The 21,276-nt window shown below is 57.0% G+C and overlaps 9 protein-coding genes across 9 annotated transcripts; 6 read left to right on the plus strand and 3 right to left on the minus strand.

Annotated features, from left to right (window-relative positions):
• Positions 1-1,530: 1,530 nt before the first annotated feature.
• On the plus strand, positions 1,531-2,745 carry CHGG_04669 (uncharacterized protein; the record flags this gene model as incomplete). The annotated part of the gene is made up of 2 exons (XM_001223882.1): positions 1,531-1,725; positions 1,786-2,745. The coding sequence occupies 2 exons, from the start codon at positions 1,531-1,533 to the stop codon at positions 2,743-2,745; spliced, it is 1,155 nt and encodes a 384-aa protein (XP_001223883.1).
• A 552-nt stretch (positions 2,746-3,297) lies between these two features.
• CHGG_04670 (uncharacterized protein) lies at positions 3,298-3,753 on the plus strand (the record flags this gene model as incomplete). Its single annotated transcript, XM_001223883.1, has 1 exon — positions 3,298-3,753. The coding sequence occupies one exon, from the start codon at positions 3,298-3,300 to the stop codon at positions 3,751-3,753; it is 456 nt and encodes a 151-aa protein (XP_001223884.1).
• Positions 3,754-4,715: 962 nt separating this feature from the next.
• On the plus strand, positions 4,716-7,425 carry CHGG_04671 (uncharacterized protein; the record flags this gene model as incomplete). Its single annotated transcript, XM_001223884.1, has 4 exons — positions 4,716-6,095; positions 6,149-6,310; positions 6,360-6,791; positions 6,868-7,425. 4 exons carry the CDS (start codon positions 4,716-4,718, stop codon positions 7,423-7,425), a joined length of 2,532 nt encoding a protein of 843 aa, XP_001223885.1.
• Positions 7,426-8,186: 761 nt separating this feature from the next.
• On the plus strand, positions 8,187-9,911 carry CHGG_04672 (uncharacterized protein; the record flags this gene model as incomplete). Its single annotated transcript, XM_001223885.1, has 3 exons — positions 8,187-8,487; positions 8,550-9,774; positions 9,875-9,911. 3 exons carry the CDS (start codon positions 8,187-8,189, stop codon positions 9,909-9,911), a joined length of 1,563 nt encoding a protein of 520 aa, XP_001223886.1.
• A 328-nt stretch (positions 9,912-10,239) lies between these two features.
• On the minus strand, positions 10,240-11,163 carry CHGG_04673 (uncharacterized protein; the record flags this gene model as incomplete). Its single annotated transcript, XM_001223886.1, has 1 exon — positions 10,240-11,163. The coding sequence occupies one exon, from the start codon at positions 11,161-11,163 to the stop codon at positions 10,240-10,242; it is 924 nt and encodes a 307-aa protein (XP_001223887.1).
• Positions 11,164-12,708: 1,545 nt separating this feature from the next.
• On the plus strand, positions 12,709-14,429 carry CHGG_04674 (uncharacterized protein; the record flags this gene model as incomplete). The annotated part of the gene is made up of 3 exons (XM_001223887.1): positions 12,709-12,800; positions 12,876-13,209; positions 13,329-14,429. The coding sequence occupies 3 exons, from the start codon at positions 12,709-12,711 to the stop codon at positions 14,427-14,429; spliced, it is 1,527 nt and encodes a 508-aa protein (XP_001223888.1).
• Positions 14,430-15,067: 638 nt separating this feature from the next.
• Positions 15,068-15,619, plus strand: CHGG_04675 (uncharacterized protein; the record flags this gene model as incomplete). The annotated part of the gene is made up of 2 exons (XM_001223888.1): positions 15,068-15,384; positions 15,520-15,619. The coding sequence occupies 2 exons, from the start codon at positions 15,068-15,070 to the stop codon at positions 15,617-15,619; spliced, it is 417 nt and encodes a 138-aa protein (XP_001223889.1).
• Positions 15,620-16,326: 707 nt separating this feature from the next.
• Positions 16,327-17,020, minus strand: CHGG_04676 (uncharacterized protein; the record flags this gene model as incomplete). The annotated part of the gene is made up of 3 exons (XM_001223889.1): positions 16,327-16,605; positions 16,695-16,769; positions 16,847-17,020. The coding sequence occupies 3 exons, from the start codon at positions 17,018-17,020 to the stop codon at positions 16,327-16,329; spliced, it is 528 nt and encodes a 175-aa protein (XP_001223890.1).
• A 1,231-nt stretch (positions 17,021-18,251) lies between these two features.
• On the minus strand, positions 18,252-20,525 carry CHGG_04677 (uncharacterized protein; the record flags this gene model as incomplete). Its single annotated transcript, XM_001223890.1, has 3 exons — positions 18,252-18,386; positions 18,455-19,795; positions 19,938-20,525. The coding sequence occupies 3 exons, from the start codon at positions 20,523-20,525 to the stop codon at positions 18,252-18,254; spliced, it is 2,064 nt and encodes a 687-aa protein (XP_001223891.1).
• Positions 20,526-21,276: the final 751 nt, after the last annotated feature.

Raw genomic sequence — 21,276 nt, forward strand, 5'->3', positions numbered from 1 at the left:
AATGATGCGCCTGGTTGGAGACCCCTTTCTTACTACACCTTCTTTAGTCTAAGATTGACTAGCGTGGGTGAGGTGATGTCAACAGTGGGTGAGCAAGACCTTTCTGCGCATTGTGTGGGAAGGACGAAGAACGGATGTGGTTGGTTGGGGTTGCTTGCTGCTCTGTGGAGCTCACGTGCGCTGAAGTGGTCAATGAGGCGGTGATCCACTCGACAACAAGGTGACAGGCAAGATGGCTGCGCCGTCTAAGGAGCCATCTGAAGGTTTTCCGTTAGGCCAAGTAGTAGTCTACGGGGGGAGGGTGGGCTGTAGTGCTTGGGCGGGGGACTGTTGTGTGTTGTTGTTGTCGCTGCTGCGGCCGGGAGAGTGGCACGTGGGCTTGTTGGAGACGACTTCTGGTGCACGGCTGGGTTTGTCAAGATTCGTGGCAAGCACCAGGGCCCGTCATATGACGTATTGATCTCTTCCAGGGCGGACTCGACCGCCGCTTGGGTCATCAACTCAGCCACTTGCGCCGAGGGCGACGCGGTCGGCGGCTCGGATCCGCCCGCTTTCCTGGGCTCCGGGGTTGGGAAGGGACATGCCGGGGGCAATGCCGAGACTAGCCTGCGGAGCTTGGTTGGAGGGTCACCATTCCCGGGAGTCAGCTGACTTGAAGGGACTTGGGCTTCCTCAATTGACCGTGGGAGGTCGAGTAAAACCACTGTCTTGCGGTCGTTTTGCCAGAGGATACTGGATGGGCTTGTTGATTGGGCCATCTGGGTCGGGCCTGTTTCGATCTGGAACGACCCGCCTGGTGCGGAATGGCACAGAATCTGGGGACAGGAACAAGCATGCCAAGGGACTGGTTGACGGGAGAAAATATGGATCCCGAGGAGTCGCGTGCCTTGGTTGGCCGCTTTTTTCCTTCAAGGCCAAAGCTTGGCAGACACTTTCCGTGTGAGTGATAATATGAAAAGGGAGGAAAGAAATAAGAAATAAAAATATGAGAAAAAAGGGGTCTTTATATGAACAAGGATGAAGAACAGAAACACCGACGGAATATAGATTTTAAACACCAAAAAAGAATCAAAATAATACATCCACATGCGACAAAGCGGTGCGGGTGGTTTGTTGGCAGCAGTTCGCGGCGCCCCGGCCCTGCAGGAGTCAGCCGGGCAATCGGTAATCCTCGGCTTGTGGAGGCGGGGACCGGGCGACCGCTAAAAGCTCGCTTTCGAGCGGCCAGAAATGACGTTTCGGGGTTGCGCTTCCGGAATTTTAACTCTCTTATCTCCATCTCTTTCGCAACCTGCGCCGGCGATTTTCACGCATTCTACGACGACAACGACCTGAACGATCCATTCAGCTCTTTAACTTCTGTTTCCCAAGATCGACAAGATCGACAGACCGACTTCATCCCTGCGTGATGCGCCCGTAGCGCGCCGGTCCAACCGATTCGGCTCGTCTGAACATCCCTCACTCCCAACGGCGGATCACAGGCCTCCCGGAGAGGGAACCCCCCCGGCTCTCATGAGTGCCCATGCCTCCATGCCGGGGGTCCTGCCCTCACACCGACCAAAAGATGCCGCTGGTGCTCACCGGACACCGGTAGCCTCGAGGAAGGAGCCCGCCGTCTGCCCGACGGACGACGAGGCGCAAGTCCCGCGCAAGACGGCCAAGGATAAGCGAAGCTTCGACTATGTCTGGAGGTCCGGAATTGCAGGCGGCATGGCGGGTTGCGCGGTAGGTGGTCTCGCCTGCTAGTCGCATTGTTCTGTTCGAGTTACTGACATTTGTGTGTAGGCTAAGACGATTGTCGCGCCGCTCGACCGAGTCAAGATCCTATTTCAGTCTCGCAACCCACACTTTGTCAAATATACGGGGTCATGGTATGGGGTTGGGCAGGCCATGAAGGATATTTATCTCCAAGACGGGTCGGTCGGGTTATTCAGAGGCCACTCGGCTACCCTGTTGAGGATATTTCCCTACGCGGCGATCAAGTTTGTGGCCTACGAACAGATCCGCGCCGTTGTCATTCCCCGGAAGGAGAAAGAGACGCCGTTCCGGCGGCTCATCAGCGGTGCCATGGCGGGCGTGACATCCGTCTTCTTCACCTACCCCCTAGAGGTCGTCCGAGTACGGCTTGCGTTCGAAACAAAAAAGGAGGGCCGGTCATCACTACGGTCAATATGCAAGCAAATATACCACGAAGGGCAATTACGGAAATCAGCAGCATCCGCAGCTGATTCGGCCGGTGCGGTTGTTTCGACAGTTCGGAGTGCGGCAGCACCGGCAGTTGCACAGGCATCCGGGTTCATAAACTTCTACCGTGGCTTCTCCCCAACGCTCCTGGGCATGGTCCCGTACGCCGGCATGTCTTTCCTCACACACGATACTGCGGGCGACTTACTCCGCCTCCCGGCGATCGCTCAGTACACGACACTGCCCAAGCCGGAAAACCACCCGGCGGGCAAGCCTGCGCCGCTCCGGTACTGGGCCGAGCTGCTCGCGGGCGGCGTTGCGGGGATGGTATCGCAGACGGTGTCGTACCCGCTCGAGGTGGTCAGGAGACGGATGCAGGTCGGCGGTGCGGTCGGCGACGGCCACCGGATGCGCATCGGCGAGACGGCCAGGCTGATCATGCGGGAGCGCGGCTTCCGGGGCTTTTTTGTGGGGTTGACGATTGGTTATGCCAAAGTGATACCCATGGCGGCGGCGGCTTTCTACACGTATGAACGGCTAAAGATGGTGTTTGGCATTTAGATTACAGGTTTTCTTTTTTGTTTATTTTCCCGAAGCACATGAGCGGCGTTTGGGTGGTTATTGTATCACTTGGTTCTAGCATCATTCGAGACAATAGATCCTCTATCCAGAGTCAGGTTGCCGTCGGCCATCTTGTTGTGATAGGAAGCTGCGGGGCATTGTTGATGTGATGTGCTTGGAATTGCCATTGCGGAAGCTGGGGAGTGTCTTCGGAAAGTGGTGGCCGCCACGTTTGACAGCAATGAGGGGGCTACCTGCCTTGGCACAAGGCGTGGTTTCTTAGTCGGCGTTCTATGGAAAGCGTACCGCCCGCGCTTTCGAATAAAGGCGCGGGAAATATACGACAACTGCGACACACAACCCGCAGCAAGGGAATGGCTCGATCTTACCCAGTCGCTCACAATATGTACATCCCATGGAAAACAAAAGAACACCCACCACATTTCACGACAACAGCGAACGCCACCGTAGGGTATTAGCACAACCACCGGACTCTCATCACCAACAAGCAAATCACTCTAAACTAAGCACATCCCAAACACTCTACTCACCATGGGAACAACGAACAACTCCTGGGCCCCCAAACCCAAACCCGAGGAAGACGAAGCCTCGCCCAGCACTCCCGACACAACGACGACGACCGCCACCACAACCACCCCCAGCACCACGACCCCAGCCAACGCCCTCCCACCACCCGTCCCGCAAAAACACCACCACCAAGCGATCGCCGACCCCCTCGCGCACTTCCTCGCCATCCCGTGGACAGCGCGCCTGCTCACCGACCCCGCGGCGTTCGGCATCGTGGTCTCGGACCGGCGGCCGCTGGCGTCGGGCGACAAGCAGTTTGTGCGGAGCGTCCTGAGCAGCCCGACGACGGTGCGCGCGTGCGTGACCTTTTTTTTGCGGCTGCCGCTGGTGCAAGGGGTGGCGGCGCAGGGGGTGGTGCCGGTGTCGAAGAGCAGGGCGCTGTTGCAGGGGTGGGGGTCCGCGCGACGGGGAGGACCCTGAGAGGCCGTTTTTGCTGTTCAATGTGTTGTTGGATTTGGGCGAGGATTTGTGTGGGCATAAGGGGACGATGCATGGTGGTGCGTTGGGGGTGCTGCTGGATGAGACGATGTGTGCTGCGGCGGATAACCAGACTCGTGGGTTCTTCCTCTTTCCTTCTCCCCCTCTTGTTGGATCGGATGATGCAGGGTCGTTAACTTGGCGGGGATGTGAACAGAGTACGCATTTACGGCGACCATGCACATCAGCTTCTTGAGGCCTGTTAAGGTACCCGGGCCGGTGATTGTTAGATCGAGAGTTATTCGGAGGGAAAGGCGCAAGATTTATGTTCGGGGGACGATTGAGGATGGCGAGGGTGAGTTCAGTCGATTTCAGCACGTGAGTTGGCAAAAAATGGCTAATGGATAAGTAGGAAACATCATGACGGAGGGTGAGGCAATGGTGGTAGACAAGACACCAAGCAAGACAGTCAAGCTATAAAGATCAAGAAGGGGGCTATAATTGAGGTAGTCGAATCGATTGAAGATGCCGAGGATGCGAGCATCCAAGGTCAGTCAGTATATGGTAGCGTTTCGGTGCAATCAGTACCTTTACCCAGGGTAATACATGAGGTATTTATAAGACGTTTTATTCTTTGTTACCTCATGTCGAGAATTTGAACTCCTAGGTAGAAAGAGAATAAGGAGTTAAGAGAGGAAAGAGAAGAGAGAGACGAGGTTAGGAAATGCTGCAAAAGATCGGGTTCCTGGTCTGTGATTGGCTTGGCTTGTTGACTGCCCCACTCTAATACCAACCCCTGGCGGTCGGTGAATCAACAGCGCGCCAAGTTCTATTGCTGTTGAGTGAGACGCGCCTTCACCATTGAAATTGAAATCCGCAAAATCACCTTTTCATCCATTCATTCATCACTAAACCACGGTCATTCCGGAAATATTCCATCCTGTTCTCTTATAAAATAAGAAGCCATGGTTGGCCGGACAAACGTCCCTGCGACTAGGAAACGGACGAGGCAGCAGAACGAAGAGGAGCCTTCATCAACAGCAAAGAAACGCCGAACAAAGGCATCAGAAAAGTCGCCCGCTGATGAGCCTGGCGACGATCAGAAGGCTGAACCAGCGCCGACCGCGAAAGAGACTTTAAGACGTGGCCGCAGTCTGAGAACCACTCAAGCCAAGGACTCACCAGCGAACAGCCCGCCGGAGCCGCCAAAACCGCCAAAGCAGGCAGCCCGGAATACCAAGGGCAAGGCCCAACCGAAAAAAGGGCAGGCTCAAGAGGCTGGTCAGAAAACTAACGTCTACGATGTTCCGGACTCGGGCGAAGATGAGCTCGCCACCGCACCCGTGGCACCGCGCTCGAGGCGCCAAAAGCCAAGCGTCGCGGTAACTGTAGCAGATGGAGCCAAATCTGTTTTGGCCGCGAAGGAAGAGGAACCAGAAAAGAAAAAACGCGGCCGACCCAGCAAGCGGGATCGCGAGGCGAAGGGCGAGGAGCAGGACGAGACCCCTGCAGCTGTAGCAGTTCCGGCAAGTGAAAAGCCAGCTCCGCGATCGCGCCGCCCAGCGGGTCGTGATACGCAATCGTTTGATTCAGGTCAAGAAGGAGACCACGGACTCGGCGGCGGAAAGGAGAAGATTCAACCAAAGAATGCGGCAAAGGGAAAGTTGGGAGGGGGCGTCGTACTACCAAAAGGTATCTTGACGCCTCAGAAGGGGAAACGCGGCGTTCAGCGGCTACAGAAAACCGTGGCTTTTGACAGCCGGGCTAGTGAAGACGTTTTGGACAGTTTAACCGCTGCGTCACCGTCCAAGTCTGCCAGAAAACGCCGCGAGGCGGCAGAGGCGGTGGACGAAATGCAGGTCGGCAGCCAGCAGCACGGCGAGGAGGATCCTTCGGGGGAAGAATCCGAGGAAGAGGACGATGAGGTCTGCGCCATCTGCTCCAAGCCAGACTCCAAAGCGCCCAACGAGATCGTATTTTGCGATAACTGCGACATGCCTGTGCATCAACAATGCTACGGGCTTGCCGAAGTTCCCGAGGGCGACTGGATCTGCCGCAGCTGCTCGCAGGACGACGCGACCTCTGCCAATCTCGGCGGAGCTAATCATACAAAGTCATCCGTGGTTGCACGGGAGGAACAGCATCCGGACATTCCGAACTTTGACCAACACCTCCGATTGGCGCAGCGGGTGTTGCTGGATCGCTGTGCCGGCAGGCGCCGGATCAAGCTCCGAGGGCAGGGCGAAGCTTACGAGAAGGCCTACCAGCTTGTGGAACAGACCGTTGTAGCAGGCGAGGGCAACTCCATGATGGTGATCGGGGCTCGGGGATGTGGCAAGACTACCGTATGTTGTGCGGTTAACCTTTGTAAGAGTTTTCAAGCTAACGAGTGGCACAGCTGGTTGAATCCATCATCGAGGATCTGTCAAAGCAGTATGAAAATCAGTTCCACGTTGTCCGGCTGAGTGGCTTCATCCATACCGACGACAAGCTGGCTCTAAGGGAGATATGGCGGCAGCTTGGCAAAGAGATGGAGGTTGAGGACGAGCTCGTGAACAAGGTAAGCCGCCTGGCTCCTAACACATCGGCTGTGTTGCTGACCAAGGCAGACTACTAATTATGCGGACACCATGGCTTCGCTTCTCGCACTTTTATCGCATCCTTCCGAGATAGCAGAAACCCAGGACGGTATGACGTCTAGGTCCATCGTCTTCGTGATCGACGAGTTCGACCTCTTTGCGACGCACGCGAGGCAAACCCTTCTCTATAACCTCTTTGATATTGCGCAGGCCCGCAAGGCGCCGATCGCTGTGCTAGGGCTGACAACCAGAATTGATGTGGTCGAAAGCCTCGAGAAGCGAGTGAAGAGCCGGTTTAGTCACCGATATGTCTACCTTTCACTGCCGAAAAGCCTCCCAGCATACTGGGACATCTGCAGGCAGGGGCTAAGTATCGATGAAGAGGAAATGGTCCAGGAGGGCATCGACCCAAAACTAGAGGGTCACGACGCCTTCTGGGGCTGGTGGAATGGGAAAGTCGATGTAAGCCCGTCGTCGACTCAGCGCCTCGTTCCCATCTCGGTTTGCTGACCTATGGTAGTCAATCTACAAAACGCAGGGGTTCACAGATCACCTAGAATCGCACTTTTTCGGCACGAAGTCGGTCTCTGCGTTTTTGACAACATGCATCCTGCCGCTCGCAGCACTTTCTCCCGCGGCCCCTTCGTTGCATATACCTACCATGGCAGGGGTTGCTCCATCGCTCGAGCCGCCGGACTCCAAGCTACACCTCCTCGGATCCCTTTCCGACCTGGATCTGTCGATGCTCATCGCGGCGGCGCGGCTGGATATTGTGGCGCACACCGACACGGTCAACTTCGCCATGGCCTATGATGAGTACACGTCGCTCATGGGCAGGCAACGAGTTCAGACGGCGAGCTCGGGCATGCTGGCCCTGGGAGGCGGAGCACGGGTGTGGGGCCGCGGCACCGCAGGAATCGCGTGGGAGCGTCTCGTTGCACTCGGCCTGCTCGTTCCGGCGGCGGCGGGGGGCAGGGGAACGGCCGGGCTCGGTGGGCTGGACGCCAAGATGTGGAAAGTGGATGTTGCGCTTGAGGAGATTCCGCCGGCGGTGAAGCTCAACGCGGTTTTGGCCCGTTGGTGTAGGGAAATTTGATCGGCCCGGTCTAGCATGGGTGGCCCGGGCAACTGAATCCAACATGACCGACAACAAACGAACGAGCCAACGGGATCCGGCCATCTGGCAGGAGGATGCGAGTCCTCGTCCTGGTCTCCCTGTCGCCTTGTACGATTCCAAATTTGCGGCGCGGCTGCCTACGATGATGAAGTGGGACGGCCGATCTTTTAAAAAGCTTCGGTATTAGTGGATATGCGACCGTTCTGGTCGGCCCCCAATCACACGTCTTTCGCCTTTAGCCTTGGATCCTGATGCACTCAAGTTGGTTGGTGGTGCTGACTCGCAGCAAAACGCGTGACGCGGGAGACGGGATACCAGGATCCCGTGGTTCAGGGGTGCTATTTTCGGTTGCACCGCCCACCTTGACCGCCCGACTGGTTGGCATTCCCACGTGGTCAGGTCACATCGTGGGAGCAACAACCAAAGACATGCAGGGAGTGCGCCACAGCTAACAATAACCGGGGTGCAGGACTGGGCGCATGCGGTTGAGCCGCTGGGCACTGCTGTGTTCCCAGGACCACAACAAAAACAATTGGATTACTGTCGGGTTGCAGGTATACATACAGCCTTGGCCTCGTAGAAAAGGGTCTCACTTGTTTTTTAGACTGGTTTTGGTCATCTTATGTTTGTTTTGTGTTATGATCATTGGCTTCCCTCACGACTATTTCCAATACTCGGGAGGCTACCTAGCTTGGCCGACGAATACATTAATCCCGATCCTTCACTACACAGACCGAGCCATGTCAAAACGAACCGCCTTCACTACCGTGACGCCCCTTCCGGCGGGCATCACGCGCCAGAGCGTCCTCGAATTCCTCCACGATTACGAAGAGATGATAGACTTGAACCCCTTGGTCAAAGAGCGCCACCCGATCCCGCCTCCATCAAACGCCTCAGCAGACGAACAGCGCTGCCAGTGGTACTCTCTGACCGACAAGATCTCATACTTCCCCGGAGTGAGGGGCGATGTCACTTACACATGCGCCTTCAATGATTTGCCAAATGGTCTTCAGACCCACTGCTATGCACCAGCCGGACTGAGTGCGTTTTATGCCCCCTTCCATTTCTAGTTGCATAGAGGGCGGTAACTGATTATTACCTAGCAATCCGCGATAAATGGACTGTCGGCGGTTCTCTCCCTGGGGAACCCCCACAACCTGTCGAGATAGGCCTTAAGGCGCCCTCATCAGGACTCTATCTCCGTGAAGATGTTGATATGCGGTGCAATCTAATCATGACGAGCTTTGTGAAGAAGACGCTTAAAAAGGCACACGCCGCTCTGGTTGACAGGCTGGCGTTCAAAGCCGAGATGGCGATTACCTGCGGGAAGAAGAGGAGTGATTCGGGCAGCAGAAGCGCCGTCGTCTCTCCCGTTCCAAGCATGATGTCGAGCATGGGCAGCACCGCGCCGAGTAGCATCAGCAGCATCAGCAACCAATACCCCCATCTAGCCGAATCCATCCCGACCAGCCGGCCCCCCTCCGTCGCATCCTCTGTGTCCTGCTACAGCGTCCAGAGCAGCCCGACGTGGCCACTAGCAACAAGCAGCCTCGGTACAAGCCCCGCGCTGTCCATCTCCAGTCCCCCGTCAACAGACTGCGGTAATTCCCAGGCACAACAATCCGCGGCGCACCTGCCACCGCCATCACGAGCACCACCGCCACCCCCAACATCCATCCCCGAGCTAAGCTTCGAGCCGATATCCATCACTCTCTCGGAAGCGCCCGCCCCCGCAGACCCCGACACCCCCTTCCTCCGCAACGCCAAACCCGCCACCACATCCACCGAACCCGCCGTGCCCGTGCACACCCCCGAGCCCGAAACCCCCTTCCTGCGCAACGCCAAACCCGTCCTCCCCGAACTCCCCGAACTTCCCGCGCGCCCCCTCGAGCCCGAAACACCCTTCCTCCGCAACGCCAAACCCAACTGGCCGCTCGCCAACAACTGGCCCCTCCCCTCGCAGTCGTCCACAGCACCATCCCAACAGCAACAATGTCAACAACAACAACAACCCCGGCCCCGGCCCCGACCCCAAACCCACCTCTTCATCCAGCCCTACCGCCCGCCACAACCGCCCGCGGCAGCAGCTGGGAACGGCAGCAGGGTATCGCCGTCTGGCGACGGGCTGTCGGATGACGCGCTGTGGCAGGCGCTGGGCGGGGGACGGGTGGGGGTGGCGAAGGGGATGGATGCGGCGGGTGCGGGTGCGGGTGGAGTTGTCCAGGGTCAGGGTCAGGGTCAGGGTCAGAGTGCGAGCCATCACTACTACCACCGTCCGCAGTACCAGCAGCATGGCCGGGCGTGGAGCTATGGGGGGATGGTGCCGCGGTATGGGGCGGGGTATGGGTATGGGAACGGGAACGGGAATGGGAATGGAGTTGGGGTTGGCTCTATGTCTGGGGCTGGGGCTGGGGCTGGGTATGGGCAGGTGTATAGTTCAGGGCATCCGGATTATCCGCAGCTGAGTCCATATGATGGTTCTGGGTGTGGGTGTGGCTGCGGCTCCCGCTCCCGCTCCCACTGCGAATGGGGCGGTGAGGCGCGTGAGCATGCCGCCTCCTACGCGGGTGCCGGCGCGAGTGCCGGTGCCTGGGACGAGCAGCCACTAGGCGATGTTGGATGGGCCGCTTGTTGCCGAGTTGAGCTGAGGGGCCATCGCTGGCTTTGGGAGAAGGCCCTGTTTGGGATTGTGCTGTGTTCTTTATTGCGTTCATGGGCGGCTAGATTGTTTTGGGAAAGCAGAGTAGCGTTCGATACCCGGATTATGTAAAAGTTGTAGTGTTTCAAGTCTGATCAATGGAGTTCTACCTTCACTTCATCACCTTCCCTGCGCTCTTCGTCCCTTTTTTGGTAGCACTCCCGGCCCTCTTTGCAATCCCCAGGCACCTCCTGACGCCGTCTAGCATACACAGCCATGCCTCGAGCGGCGGCATATGTCGGGTCAACGACGGCAGTGGCGTTTATGCTCAATGGTGGCACCAGTCCCTCTCCCGGGTACAACTCGGCCAACGCATCCCGCACTGTTTCGAGGAGGACCGGGTGTGTCCCGTTCTCGCCCCCCAACAGCACCATCCCAGGCGGCCGTTTCCCTACGTCGCTAGCCCCCGCCAGCCCGACAATGAGCGATCGGACGTAGGCCCAGTAGTCGGACTCGGAGGCGAACCCGTCCTGCGCGTCCAGACCGGCGCGAAAGTCCACAACCCTCGGACCTTCAGGTCTCCAGCGGGGGTAAGCGTCCCTCATCGCCTCTAAGGATGCATACAAGGCGTGCCCCGTAAGCGAGACAAACAGCACGCGATGCCACAGCAGATTGGAGTTCTCAAACCAACACTCGAAAAGGTCGGCGTAGGACGCGCAAAGCCCGTGGCCGTTCCCCGCAAAGGCGGCCCGGGACTGGATGGCGTAACTCGGCTGGTAGCTCCTGGCCTTCTTTTCGCCTAGGGCAAACCAGCTGCGCAGGCCGGCGTGGGATAGGGCATTGGCCAGGTCCAGGGGCGTCAGCGCGGGGATGGACGGGTGCGTGATGGCGATGAGGTCTACCGCGGGGTGTGCTGGGCCGAGCGTCTTGATGGTGGCCGACTTGAGGTCTGTGAGCAGCGAGGCCAACACGGCCACGTCGGGAGTCGCGGGCCGGCCGCGTTGCTGGTTCCACCAGCGCTGCCACCTGGCTAGACGGCCTGGAGGTCCAGGGATGGGGGCGTTGCCGAGGCGCACCATCAGTTCTTTGTACTAGGGAGTGGCCGGGACCTTGGCCATGTCGAGCACGGTTCCATTGTAGAAGTGCGCGACCGCAGTACTGCTTCGGTCAGCGATGGCTAGGGAAATATGCCACAGATGAACTTTACCCGTAGCTTGTTGTCAGATCGAAACCGATGCCCGGGGCATCGTGAACTGATGCGGGAACGCAGAGCTTGTACCAGGGAGTCGGGCAGTCTCCGTGGAAAGCTGACAAGACCGGGAGTAGCAAGATAAACAGGGGGAGGACTCGGAGGAGGAATCTCGCGGGCGTGTACATGGCGTTAAAGGGCTAAAGGCTCGACTGTGTGCGAAAATTCAACGTTGGGAGAATATTGGGAAGTCGAATGGACTTTGTTTCTGACGCCAAAGTCCAACGTTCCCAAGTTCTGTTGCAAAGTGCGGAACAGAGTTTCGGTGGGCGGTTGGTGACAGACACAGTACATCTAGCAGACGAAGCACAAAATGCAGTGTATGACTCGGACCTTATCCATATCGACACCAACGCGTCTATTTGAGTGGGAAACAAATTCCATCCATCCATCCATCCATCCATGTCCATTCGAGCACCATCAACCAACAAGCCGAACTAGAACTATTTTGATTCTGCGAGGGGGTACTGCGCCAGGATCCTTGATCACGCTTAACCATCAGAGCGCTATTATTTTCAATATTGCGACCCTCGATGAGAACTTTCCTCGCATTGATCCGGCCCTACCTACATCACCTTATGCTGTTGGGCCAGCAGACGGGAGTTCCACCTTGCGGTTTCTGAGTCTCCATGCCTTCACGCCACGGACTCGCCGCAACCCGGCAATTTCCCTCGCATTCATCTTTTTTTACCCTACGCTGTTGGTTCAGGCCTGCAGTGGTTCGCGTGCCGCGTGCGCCATTCCAATATCGCAGCCCCGTCCATGCCCGCGCGTTCTAGGACCGAGATGGTTGAGCGGAATCCCGGAGGTCGTCCCCGGCACCATTCGCAAACGAAACCATGTTCGTTGAAAATGAGGGATGAATGGTTGGGACTAGATTGGACGGAGCATGAAATCAGTCGTGGGTGTGCTGGAGATGTTTGGTATAAGAAGGGCCTGCTTCATCCGAGGAAAAGCAGCTTGTGCCCTCTCGTTTCATACAGCTCATCGCACAAAGCCAAACAACAGCATGGGAAACACCTGTAGCACCACCACCGTTGTGGTTGGGGACAGCTGTGGTTCTTTAGCCAGCAGGTGCGGAGTTTCAGCTGCCGACTTCTACCAGTACAACCCCAGTTCAACATTGTGCTCAACACTTGCCGTCGGTCAAAAGGTCTGCTGCACAGCTGGCGGGCTTCCCGTCCCTTCCCAGAATGAGGATGGCTCCTGTGCCTCATATACGGCCATTTATGGGGATACGTGTTCTGTGATTGCCCTGAGCAACAGCATCACGGCTGCTAACATAGAAGCGTGGAATACACAAACCTGGGGTTGGGCAGGCTGTCCCTCCCTCCAGAGTGGCCAGACCATCTGCATCAGCATTGGGACGCCGCCCATGCCTGCTGCCGTAACTGGTGCCGAGTGCGGTCCCCAGGCCCCGGGAACGGCCAAACCCTCCTCAGGAACCGACATCTCGACGCTGAATCCGTGCCCACTCAACGCTTGTTGCGACATGTACGTCGCCATAACTCTTTGGGTCGAGTCCATGCTAACTCGTGACAGCTGGGGCCAGTGCGGTACCACGGCTGACTACTGTATCGACACAGGCACGGGAGCCCCAGGAACGGCAGCGCCGGGAAGCAATGGATGCATTTCTAACTGTGGTACCGACATCATCCTCGGGGCTCGGCCGGCACAATTCCATCGTATCGCCTACTTTGAAGCCTTCAACTTCGACTGGGCGTGTCTCCGAATGGATGTCGCGCAGATCGACACTTCGAAATACACCCATGTTCACTTTGCCTTTCTTGATCTGACTGAGGATTTTGATGTCGACGTCGTCCGATACAGGGAGCAATTCATTCGTTTCACCAAGTTAAAGGGAGTCAAACGAATTGTGAGTAGCCGCTTCCCTCTTGCCACCAGCACGAAAAGAACGAGGTGGAGAATGCGTCGTCATGCTTTAGGACCATGTTTGCGGCCGAGTCTTGCTAATCTACCATTTCTCTTGATCAGGTTTCCTTTGGGGGTTGGACCATGAGCACCAGCCTCGCCACGTACAACATTTTCCGCGACGCGGTCAAGCCCGAGAATAGGCAGACCTTTGCGAGAAACCTAGCCGATTTTGCCAATGAATGGCACTTGGACGGTATCGACATTGATTGGGAGTACCCTGGTGCACAAGTCCTCCCCGAAATCCCGAAGGGCAGTCTCGACGATGGCAAAAACCTCGCCTCGTGCTTGGTGCTCCTCAGGGACCTCCTCGGCCCCGACCAATCCCTGTCCATCGCGACACCGGCGTCGTACTGGTACCTCAAGGGCTTCCCCATCGCCAAAATGTCGGCCGCTCTGGATTATATCGTTTATATGACTTACGACCTCCATGGCCAGTGGGATTTCGGGAGCCGGTGGGCAGATCCGGGCTGCCCCGATGGGAACTGTCTCCGCTCACACGTCAACCTGACCGAGACTTTGAACGCTCTTTCCATGATTACCAAGGCAGGCGTTCCCAGCAACAAGATCGCCGTGGGAATCAGCAGCTATGGCCGTTCGTTCCAGATGACCACCCCGGGCTGCACAGGGCCCATGTGCACCTACACCGGCCCAGCCTCGGGAGCGAAGCCCGGGCGGTGCACGAACACGGCGGGCTACCTAGCCAATGCCGAAATCAACGAGATCATTGCCCGGAAGAGCAACGTGCAGACCTTCCACGACGCATCCAGTGACAGCGATATCCTGGTATACGATACGGTGCACTGGGTGGCCTACATGGACAATGTCACCAAGGCAGACCGCATCGCCCGCTACCAGCGCCTCAACATGTGGGGCGTGAGTGACTGGGCCGTGGATCTCGAAGCCTTTGTAGCGCCGCCGACACCCACCGTTCCAAGCCGGCCAAGTTCACCTGCCCAATCCGGCGCTTTCAAGAACCCTTTCGCCATCAATGGTGCCATAAACCCATACCTCAAAGGCTGCACCGACGCACAGGCCAAGATGATATGGGAAGCCTGGCATGAAGCAGCGGACTTGGCTGCGGCTCATTATGAGTGGTGGCCTGGTTCGACCTGGCAGGATGCAATGTCGCTGTACCTCGGGCGAAACTCCAAGAATGACTAGTATGTGGGTTTTCTTGACTTTGTTCCACTTCTTTCGGCGAGCGGGGAGGGCGGATTACGCTAACCAACCCAACCTTGGGTGATAGTTAGTTCCTTCTTCAGGGAAAAAGGTCCATTGTAAGGTAAGTAAATCTTTACTCCTTGACATTTTCCGTCACATCTAACCAAAACCTGCCAGAAAACATCGAACGTCAATATCTCATGCATTGGGGCTGGCAGTTGCAACCGCCAAACCATGCATACGTCTACTTTTATTGCAACGAGGAGGACGTCCCTTTCAAAAATACGGACCCGGCCTGGAAACCTCATTGCACTAACGACCAAGGCGAACCCACGGACTGGACGGCATACTCTTGGAATGACATAGGCTGGTTCTTCTATTCCCACTACACGGTCTTTTGCCCAGAATTCTTCAGGGCCGCCCTCACATCGCTGGCCGACCAAGTCGAGACAGCCAATGGTGACATTTATATGCAGACGACCATTGACTATTGGCGGCCGATCCGTGCCCGCAGCCTTTTCCACGAGAGCTACCACTGGGAATATACCGTGTCGGACCCCCTCACTTGGGATGAAACCTACCAACCCTTGGAAATTGTCAAGCTTGCATGCGACAACGAGGTAAGTATCTGGTTAATCATGTCAAGCCTCACTCCCCAGTTTTCGTTTCTGACCCTGAGCGTCCAAATTCGGGAAGAGGCAGCACAGAACGCCGAGAACTGGGCTCTTTGCGCCATGGCTATTTACCTACAGAAGACCTTCCACCTTGACAGTTCCCCCGTTCCCGCAGCCTCGTCGGCCAACATCCAAGGTTCCAGACTACACGAGGGGCGCTTGGCCGCTCCACCAGCTGCATGGAACCGGCCGGTGCCCTTTAACAGTTCTACATTCAACCCCGACATCAACGGCGTGATCATGTTGCAGAAGGTGGGGTCACTGACGTCGGGCCCTGGAAAGTGAGTGGCCTTTTCAATTTTTCAAGCTCTTTTCGCCTCCCTCTTGCGGGACAAATCACTGACAAGTCTTACTTTTTTTTTTCTTTTTGGTAGGCCATGTACCGAGGGCTTGTGACAATCCGAAGAATCTTGCAGGACGTCTGCCAACTGCGCGAAAAGCAGCACCAACGCTAGCTGGGTCTGCAGCGACTGCACCCCCTCAAACCACGTCTGTGTAGGCGGCTCGTACCCGTAGGGGGTCGGATGTTGGGCTTGAGTTAACGGGGGGTTGTGGAGGGGGGTGAAAGCGAGTAGATGGTTTGTAATGCCCCGGAGAGGGCGCATTGCTAGTAGAAACTAAGTATTCTTTTCTAAGGGAACAGCAGTTTATACTAGAGCTTGGTAGCAGACGGGGTAGCAAGGTAGAAAGTAGGATCATGCAGTACCTATTTGTACATGAACACAAATGCGGTTAACGTGGTTGTGATTATGTAGAAACTCGAGTGTGGAGAGCAAGAGATTCCGGGGACGATTCTATTATTGACCCGAGTGCTAAGCGATATGGCTATGCATGCGGGAGTTGCTTTGCATTATTCCCACCCCACAAAGGCCCCACTTATGTAGAAACCACGATCCCGAATCTTTAAGTCGGTATGGTCGGTCGTATGGAGTTGTCGGGGACGGTTAGGGGAGTTGTCGGGGACGGTTAGGTCGTTTATATTCAGGGCACCAATAAGTCCTCAGCCATAGAATTCGTATTCCTCTTCAACACCACACGTTATTCATTTCCCTTCAACTCGCGGTACCTCTCAACTCCAGTGCAACACAAAACAGATATAGCCCAACTAGCATATTAACCAACACGCAATCCTAACCCCAGCAAACCAAAGAGCCACAAAACAAACCAACCCCCAAAAATCCCTCCCCCATCATCCATCACCACTTCCTCACGTATACCCCCCCTCACAACAAGAACACCGCACCAACAACCCCCAGCCCTATCCCCGCGACAACAACTCCATCCCAAACAGCAGCAGCAGCAGCACGAACACCAGCGCCAGCACCCGAGACATAAACAAACGGAGCCGGCCTCACCCCGCCCGTCGGGACGACCAAAACACCCGACCCACTCGGCGCCGGGCGCACCCCAGACGCAGCGACGGCTGGGGCGGCGGTAGGGTCTGGAGAGATTGAGGGGGTTGTTAGTATGGAGGGAGGATGGAGGGTGGATGATGAGGCGGGCTGGGTTGGTGGTGCAGAATGTAAAGGGGGTTGGGGATAGATAGAGATGAGGGGGGAGGCGCGGGGGGGGGGGGGGAGGGTGGGCTCACGCTGGGGTCTTTAGCAACGGCGTTGTTGACACTGGCGCCGCAACCGGTGTGGTCCGCGTGGGCTGCTGGCTTGTTCTGGTAGGTGATAATTGAAACAATTAAACTGTCTGTTTCCTGGGGTTTTGGGTACAGCCTAACCGTGGTAGACGTACGTTGGATATGGTCAAGGTGGGGTTCACCCCCGTGTTGTTGGCGCGGCCCACGTGATGGCGGTAATGGCCCTGAACGGTAAGTTGTTGAAGCTGTTGGTGGCCCTGGTGGGCTGTAAAGGCCGTAACCCCCCCGGACGCCGCCCGGAGGAAGAAGACCTTGGTGATGGGCTGCATTGTCCAGACAAACTATACTGGTATGTAATTGTGTTGTCTGTGTGTTTGCTGTGTGCTGGCGTGGTTGGAACAAGACGCTTAAAAGGTACGCTGGGCTATTAAGGGGTGGGAACACCATACTTTGAGGGCCTTAAAGAGTGGAAATCTGCTGGAGACAGAAGTGAGTGAGAAAGAAGAGCCAAGAGTACTCGGGTGGGTTCCTGGGTGGCAGCTCAGGGGCGCTCCCGTTTTATGCCATCTTCAACCGCCCTCTGGTATTCTCGCCAGTTGTAAACAAGATTCCCATTGCTCAGCCTATCCAAGGCGCTGCCAGAATACCATACCTGAGCCGCCTCATCGCCTAAACAACCCGCAACATCCCAAAAAATGCTTGGCTGGGCATGGCAGACCGCATTCCAACAATCGCCCCGATAACCAGCCCCTGTCTCACTCTTCCAAGGCATGTCAAGTCACCACATTCCCCAAGTCGTCACAGGTCGTTGTTGACACCGGTCAACTGATCCAATCGGGTGGTATTGTGTCTTTCGTCATTCGTGCGGACGCGGATCTCATGGGATCATCATAAACCAACATCACACACGCGCTCATTTTGATCCATATCCTCGCCTTGAGCCCTGCCCATACAACACCGCCGGCAGCCAACGCCCCATCCATGCTTTTGAAGTAGCTCCAAACCTGTTTGGGGCTTCCTTCCATCCCCGGTTCCCTCTCACGCCTCGCAGAACGCCTCTCCCCCCATCCTTCAATGGCGTGAAGGGCCCCCTCGGCCCACCAACATGACAAGAGTTGGGAAATGTTTACCAGGTGTATGCCAAATGATCTGCTCTCCCATCTATGCCATCACCACCCCCCACACCGTTAACGCCGGTATATCAACGACTCATCAAACAAAACATAGCAAAACAGGCAGAAAAAAAAATTAAAACTAAAACAAGGGGGATATAACGCAGGCGAGGTGAGCAGCTAAGCCCATCCTCATGCAAACCAAGCCAAAACAGCGCATACGCGCCGGTCCCGACGACGACGACAACAACGACGACGGCACACGTTAGACCAAGAAAGAAAAAAAAAAAGCAACGCAGTAGCGCCAGCGTTTCTAAAATCAAGGCGGGAAAAGGTACCAAGCACCAAATCAAGACGCAGCGCGGCGCCTGAGCGGCTGCGCAGCAGGGCCGACGTCCTGGGAGGGGCGGGTCGACCGCAGCCGCCTCAGCGAGGGCATCCGGGCCAGTCAATTGCGGTTCGACCGGCTCTGGCTGCGCTCTGGCACGCGCGGCTGGGAGTGGCTGCCGGTGACTGCGTCGAAGTCGTAATTCTTGAGCGTCTGCTCGTACTTGGGGCTGCGCAGGAACTTGGGCACCGAATCCTGCTTGTGTGTTAGCGCTTGGTTCTTCTTCTTCTCCTCCCGATGATCCGCGAGCAGGTAGTACTTACGCTAGCCATCAGCTTGAAGACGGCGTTCTGGGCATCCTCGAATAGAGCCGTGACCTCATGAAGGGTGTCGATCATGGCAACGTCCTGCCCCACCGCCTTCGTCATGCGGGTCGCCAGGTTGTTTCGCAGCTGGTGGTCGATGTTCAGCTCGCAGGGCGACCCGGGGGCCAAGAAGGCGTTGTAGATGCCGTACGCCTGGGCCATGATCTCCTTGATCCCGTCCAACGACGCGGCATTGTTGGGGCTCTTCTGTGCAACCCGGATGGCCTGCCTGCACTGCCTGACGAAGTCGTCGACGTCCAGATAAAAAGACAGATTCTCCTCGCAGTGGGTCTCGCGGAGGTTCTCGCGGAACAGCAACCGCAGGGCGGGGTCGTTGAGAATCTTGTCGAGGCGTTGCGTGTTGGAATCGCGAGCGATCCCGCCTGGCCGCGTTGCCGATAACCCCTCGCTCTCGGATGCTCGCCCTCTGGCGGCGGCGCCGTTAGCAAGGTCTCGCCCCTTCGCCGTGACCTGGTAGATGGCGTGCTTGGTCGGCTGGAAGAGGCTATGGGCCGGGTGCTGGACCATGTAGGACCGGTCTTGCTGCACGGCTTCCATGAGATCATATTCCACGAAGAGCGCGGCAATCTCAAAAGTTTCTCTCTTGTCAACAGTTGTCGAGCAATCCAGCAACCAATCAGATGCGGCCTTCCCGGTGAAAGTATCCTTGAACGTCTTGCCGCCTACTTTGCGGTCGGCGGCCATCTTAACGCCGGTGAGACCGTCCTTGTAGTCGTTCAACGAGTCCGAGTCTGCCGAGCTCACGGTCGGCTTGATGTTGAAGCCATTGGCCCCGATAAACCTCCGGAAGATGACCTCGACCGTGCCGCGATCCGTAAGCAGCTTATCCGACTGCCCATCGCGCTCGAGGCTGACCAGTTGCGGGAGAGAGGAGCCAATGAGCTCGGCGACCTGCTTCTGTTGGATGCCGTTGCGCGAGCAAAAGCGGTCTAGGATGGAGATGCCCTTCGGGGTCAACTGCCAGACCACGCCCTTCATCGTGTACACGGACTGGTACCTCCCATCTGCTGACTCGATGAATCTTGCCTCCAAGAACCGCTGGCAGATGGAGCGAGCCATGTCCTTCGCCATCGAAAAGGTCGTGGTCGTGGTGGTGGTCACGATCCTCGACGGATCTTTCGGGTCTGGCATGCGGTTGGACTGGGAGAACTTGAGGGAGCCGAGGTTGTTGATGGCATCTTCCGAGAGGAAGGTGTGCTCCACCTTGGTCAATCGCACACGATGTGCTGAGAGCGGCAGAAGGCTGACTATTAAAGTAGAGAAGAGGTCTTTGAAATCCTGGTCGCGAGTTCCCGGTCAGCCGCCAAGTTGCCCGCGACGACAAGCCCAACCGTGCCGCGTGAGGGGTTGGGGAGTTGAGGAGTTGGGGGTTGAGGTAGGGTGCACCGTGGCGGCAGTCTCGGTCACCTCGAACACTTACTTTGGTGTATGGACGGTCATCGTCCGTCATGCGGAGTAACCGCGAAGATGTTTGGTGCATTTTATTGTCGAATCGGGGGAGGTGGGTCGGCTCGGGGAGCGAGGGATCGGTCTCACTATAAGGCTGGGAGGGGGGATCGCCGAGGACCAGAGTCGGGCTCAGCTGCCTGCCGTCAACGGATATCAACCCCACCGGAATGGCGTAGTTGGAGGTCGGACGGGCACTGCGAGGTCCCCTCTCCGGGCTGGACTGGCCGCTGCCGGGTGAGTCGGGGCCGGTCGAGAGGCGACTGAGGGATTGGCGCGGCCGGATCCGGGGCTCTGTGATGCCGGCGATGGTCCGGTCGAAAAAGGCGAGAAAACCGCCCGACCGTTGCGAACTAATGGACTGATGGCTCGAATGGTGTGGCCGATGTACGCTGGTGGAGCCGGTGACGGAGGAGGGTTCGGGTCGAGAGGCAACAACCGAAGAGGACGGACTCGAAGGAGATCGGATGCGGGAGGCGTCGATGCGCTCGCGAACTGGGACCGGGCTCGCTGGAGTTTCAGGCAATGGCGATGAGCGAGACGATTTAGACGTCGCGGCCATCTAACACCGACACCAAAAAAAATGGGGAGTTGGGCGGAATATTATGTGAGCGAGGGAGGGGGGGGGGGGCTAGTTGTGTGGTGGGCGGCGCCGGGACTGGGCGGGTTTCGGTTCAAATAAAAGAGGGACGCCCGGCAGAGGGCGAGCAAAAAACGTGGAGCGGGCCCGGATGGCTGCGATGGGGAGACAATGAGCCTGCACGCAGGAAGAACCAGGGGTCTGCGTGGTGTGTGGGAGTCAGGGGTCCCTGGATGGTACAGGTACAGGTACCTCAGCACTTCTGAATGGGTCAGTGGTAGGCTGTGGATCGTGGTGGGGACTGCCCACTGCCGCTTGCCGTCTGGCGATGATGCTCAAGTCTGCGCGCCTTCGAGGTACTTCATACACAGAAAAGCGATTCGACGGAAGTTCGGTTTCGAGACTGGCAGGAATAAATATCTCTTTTTTTTTTTTGTCAAGGTTGGATGGAAAATATGGCAGTTTGGAATCATGCTTTGGAATTATTTGAGCAGCAGTCTAGGATCCCAAAACCAAAGCTACACAGCTCAGAAATGACGAAAGAACCGACGGCGACACCACTGATGGGACGGGAGTTCTGGAACCAGCCGAGCCCAGGCTGGGTCCCCCCGCCCCTCCATTCTCAGACCGCCGCACATGGAACCCCTCCGCATCGAGCGGTCGAATGGTTCCACCAAGCCGCAAAGTTCATTCTGACGTTTTCTGTCCCGTGGTCCCTTCTGGAGCGAAAATC

This window comes from Chaetomium globosum, genomic scaffold, assembly GCF_000143365.1.
Source record: "Chaetomium globosum CBS 148.51 scaffold_4 genomic scaffold, whole genome shotgun sequence".
NCBI lineage: Eukaryota > Fungi > Ascomycota > Sordariomycetes > Sordariales > Chaetomiaceae > Chaetomium > Chaetomium globosum.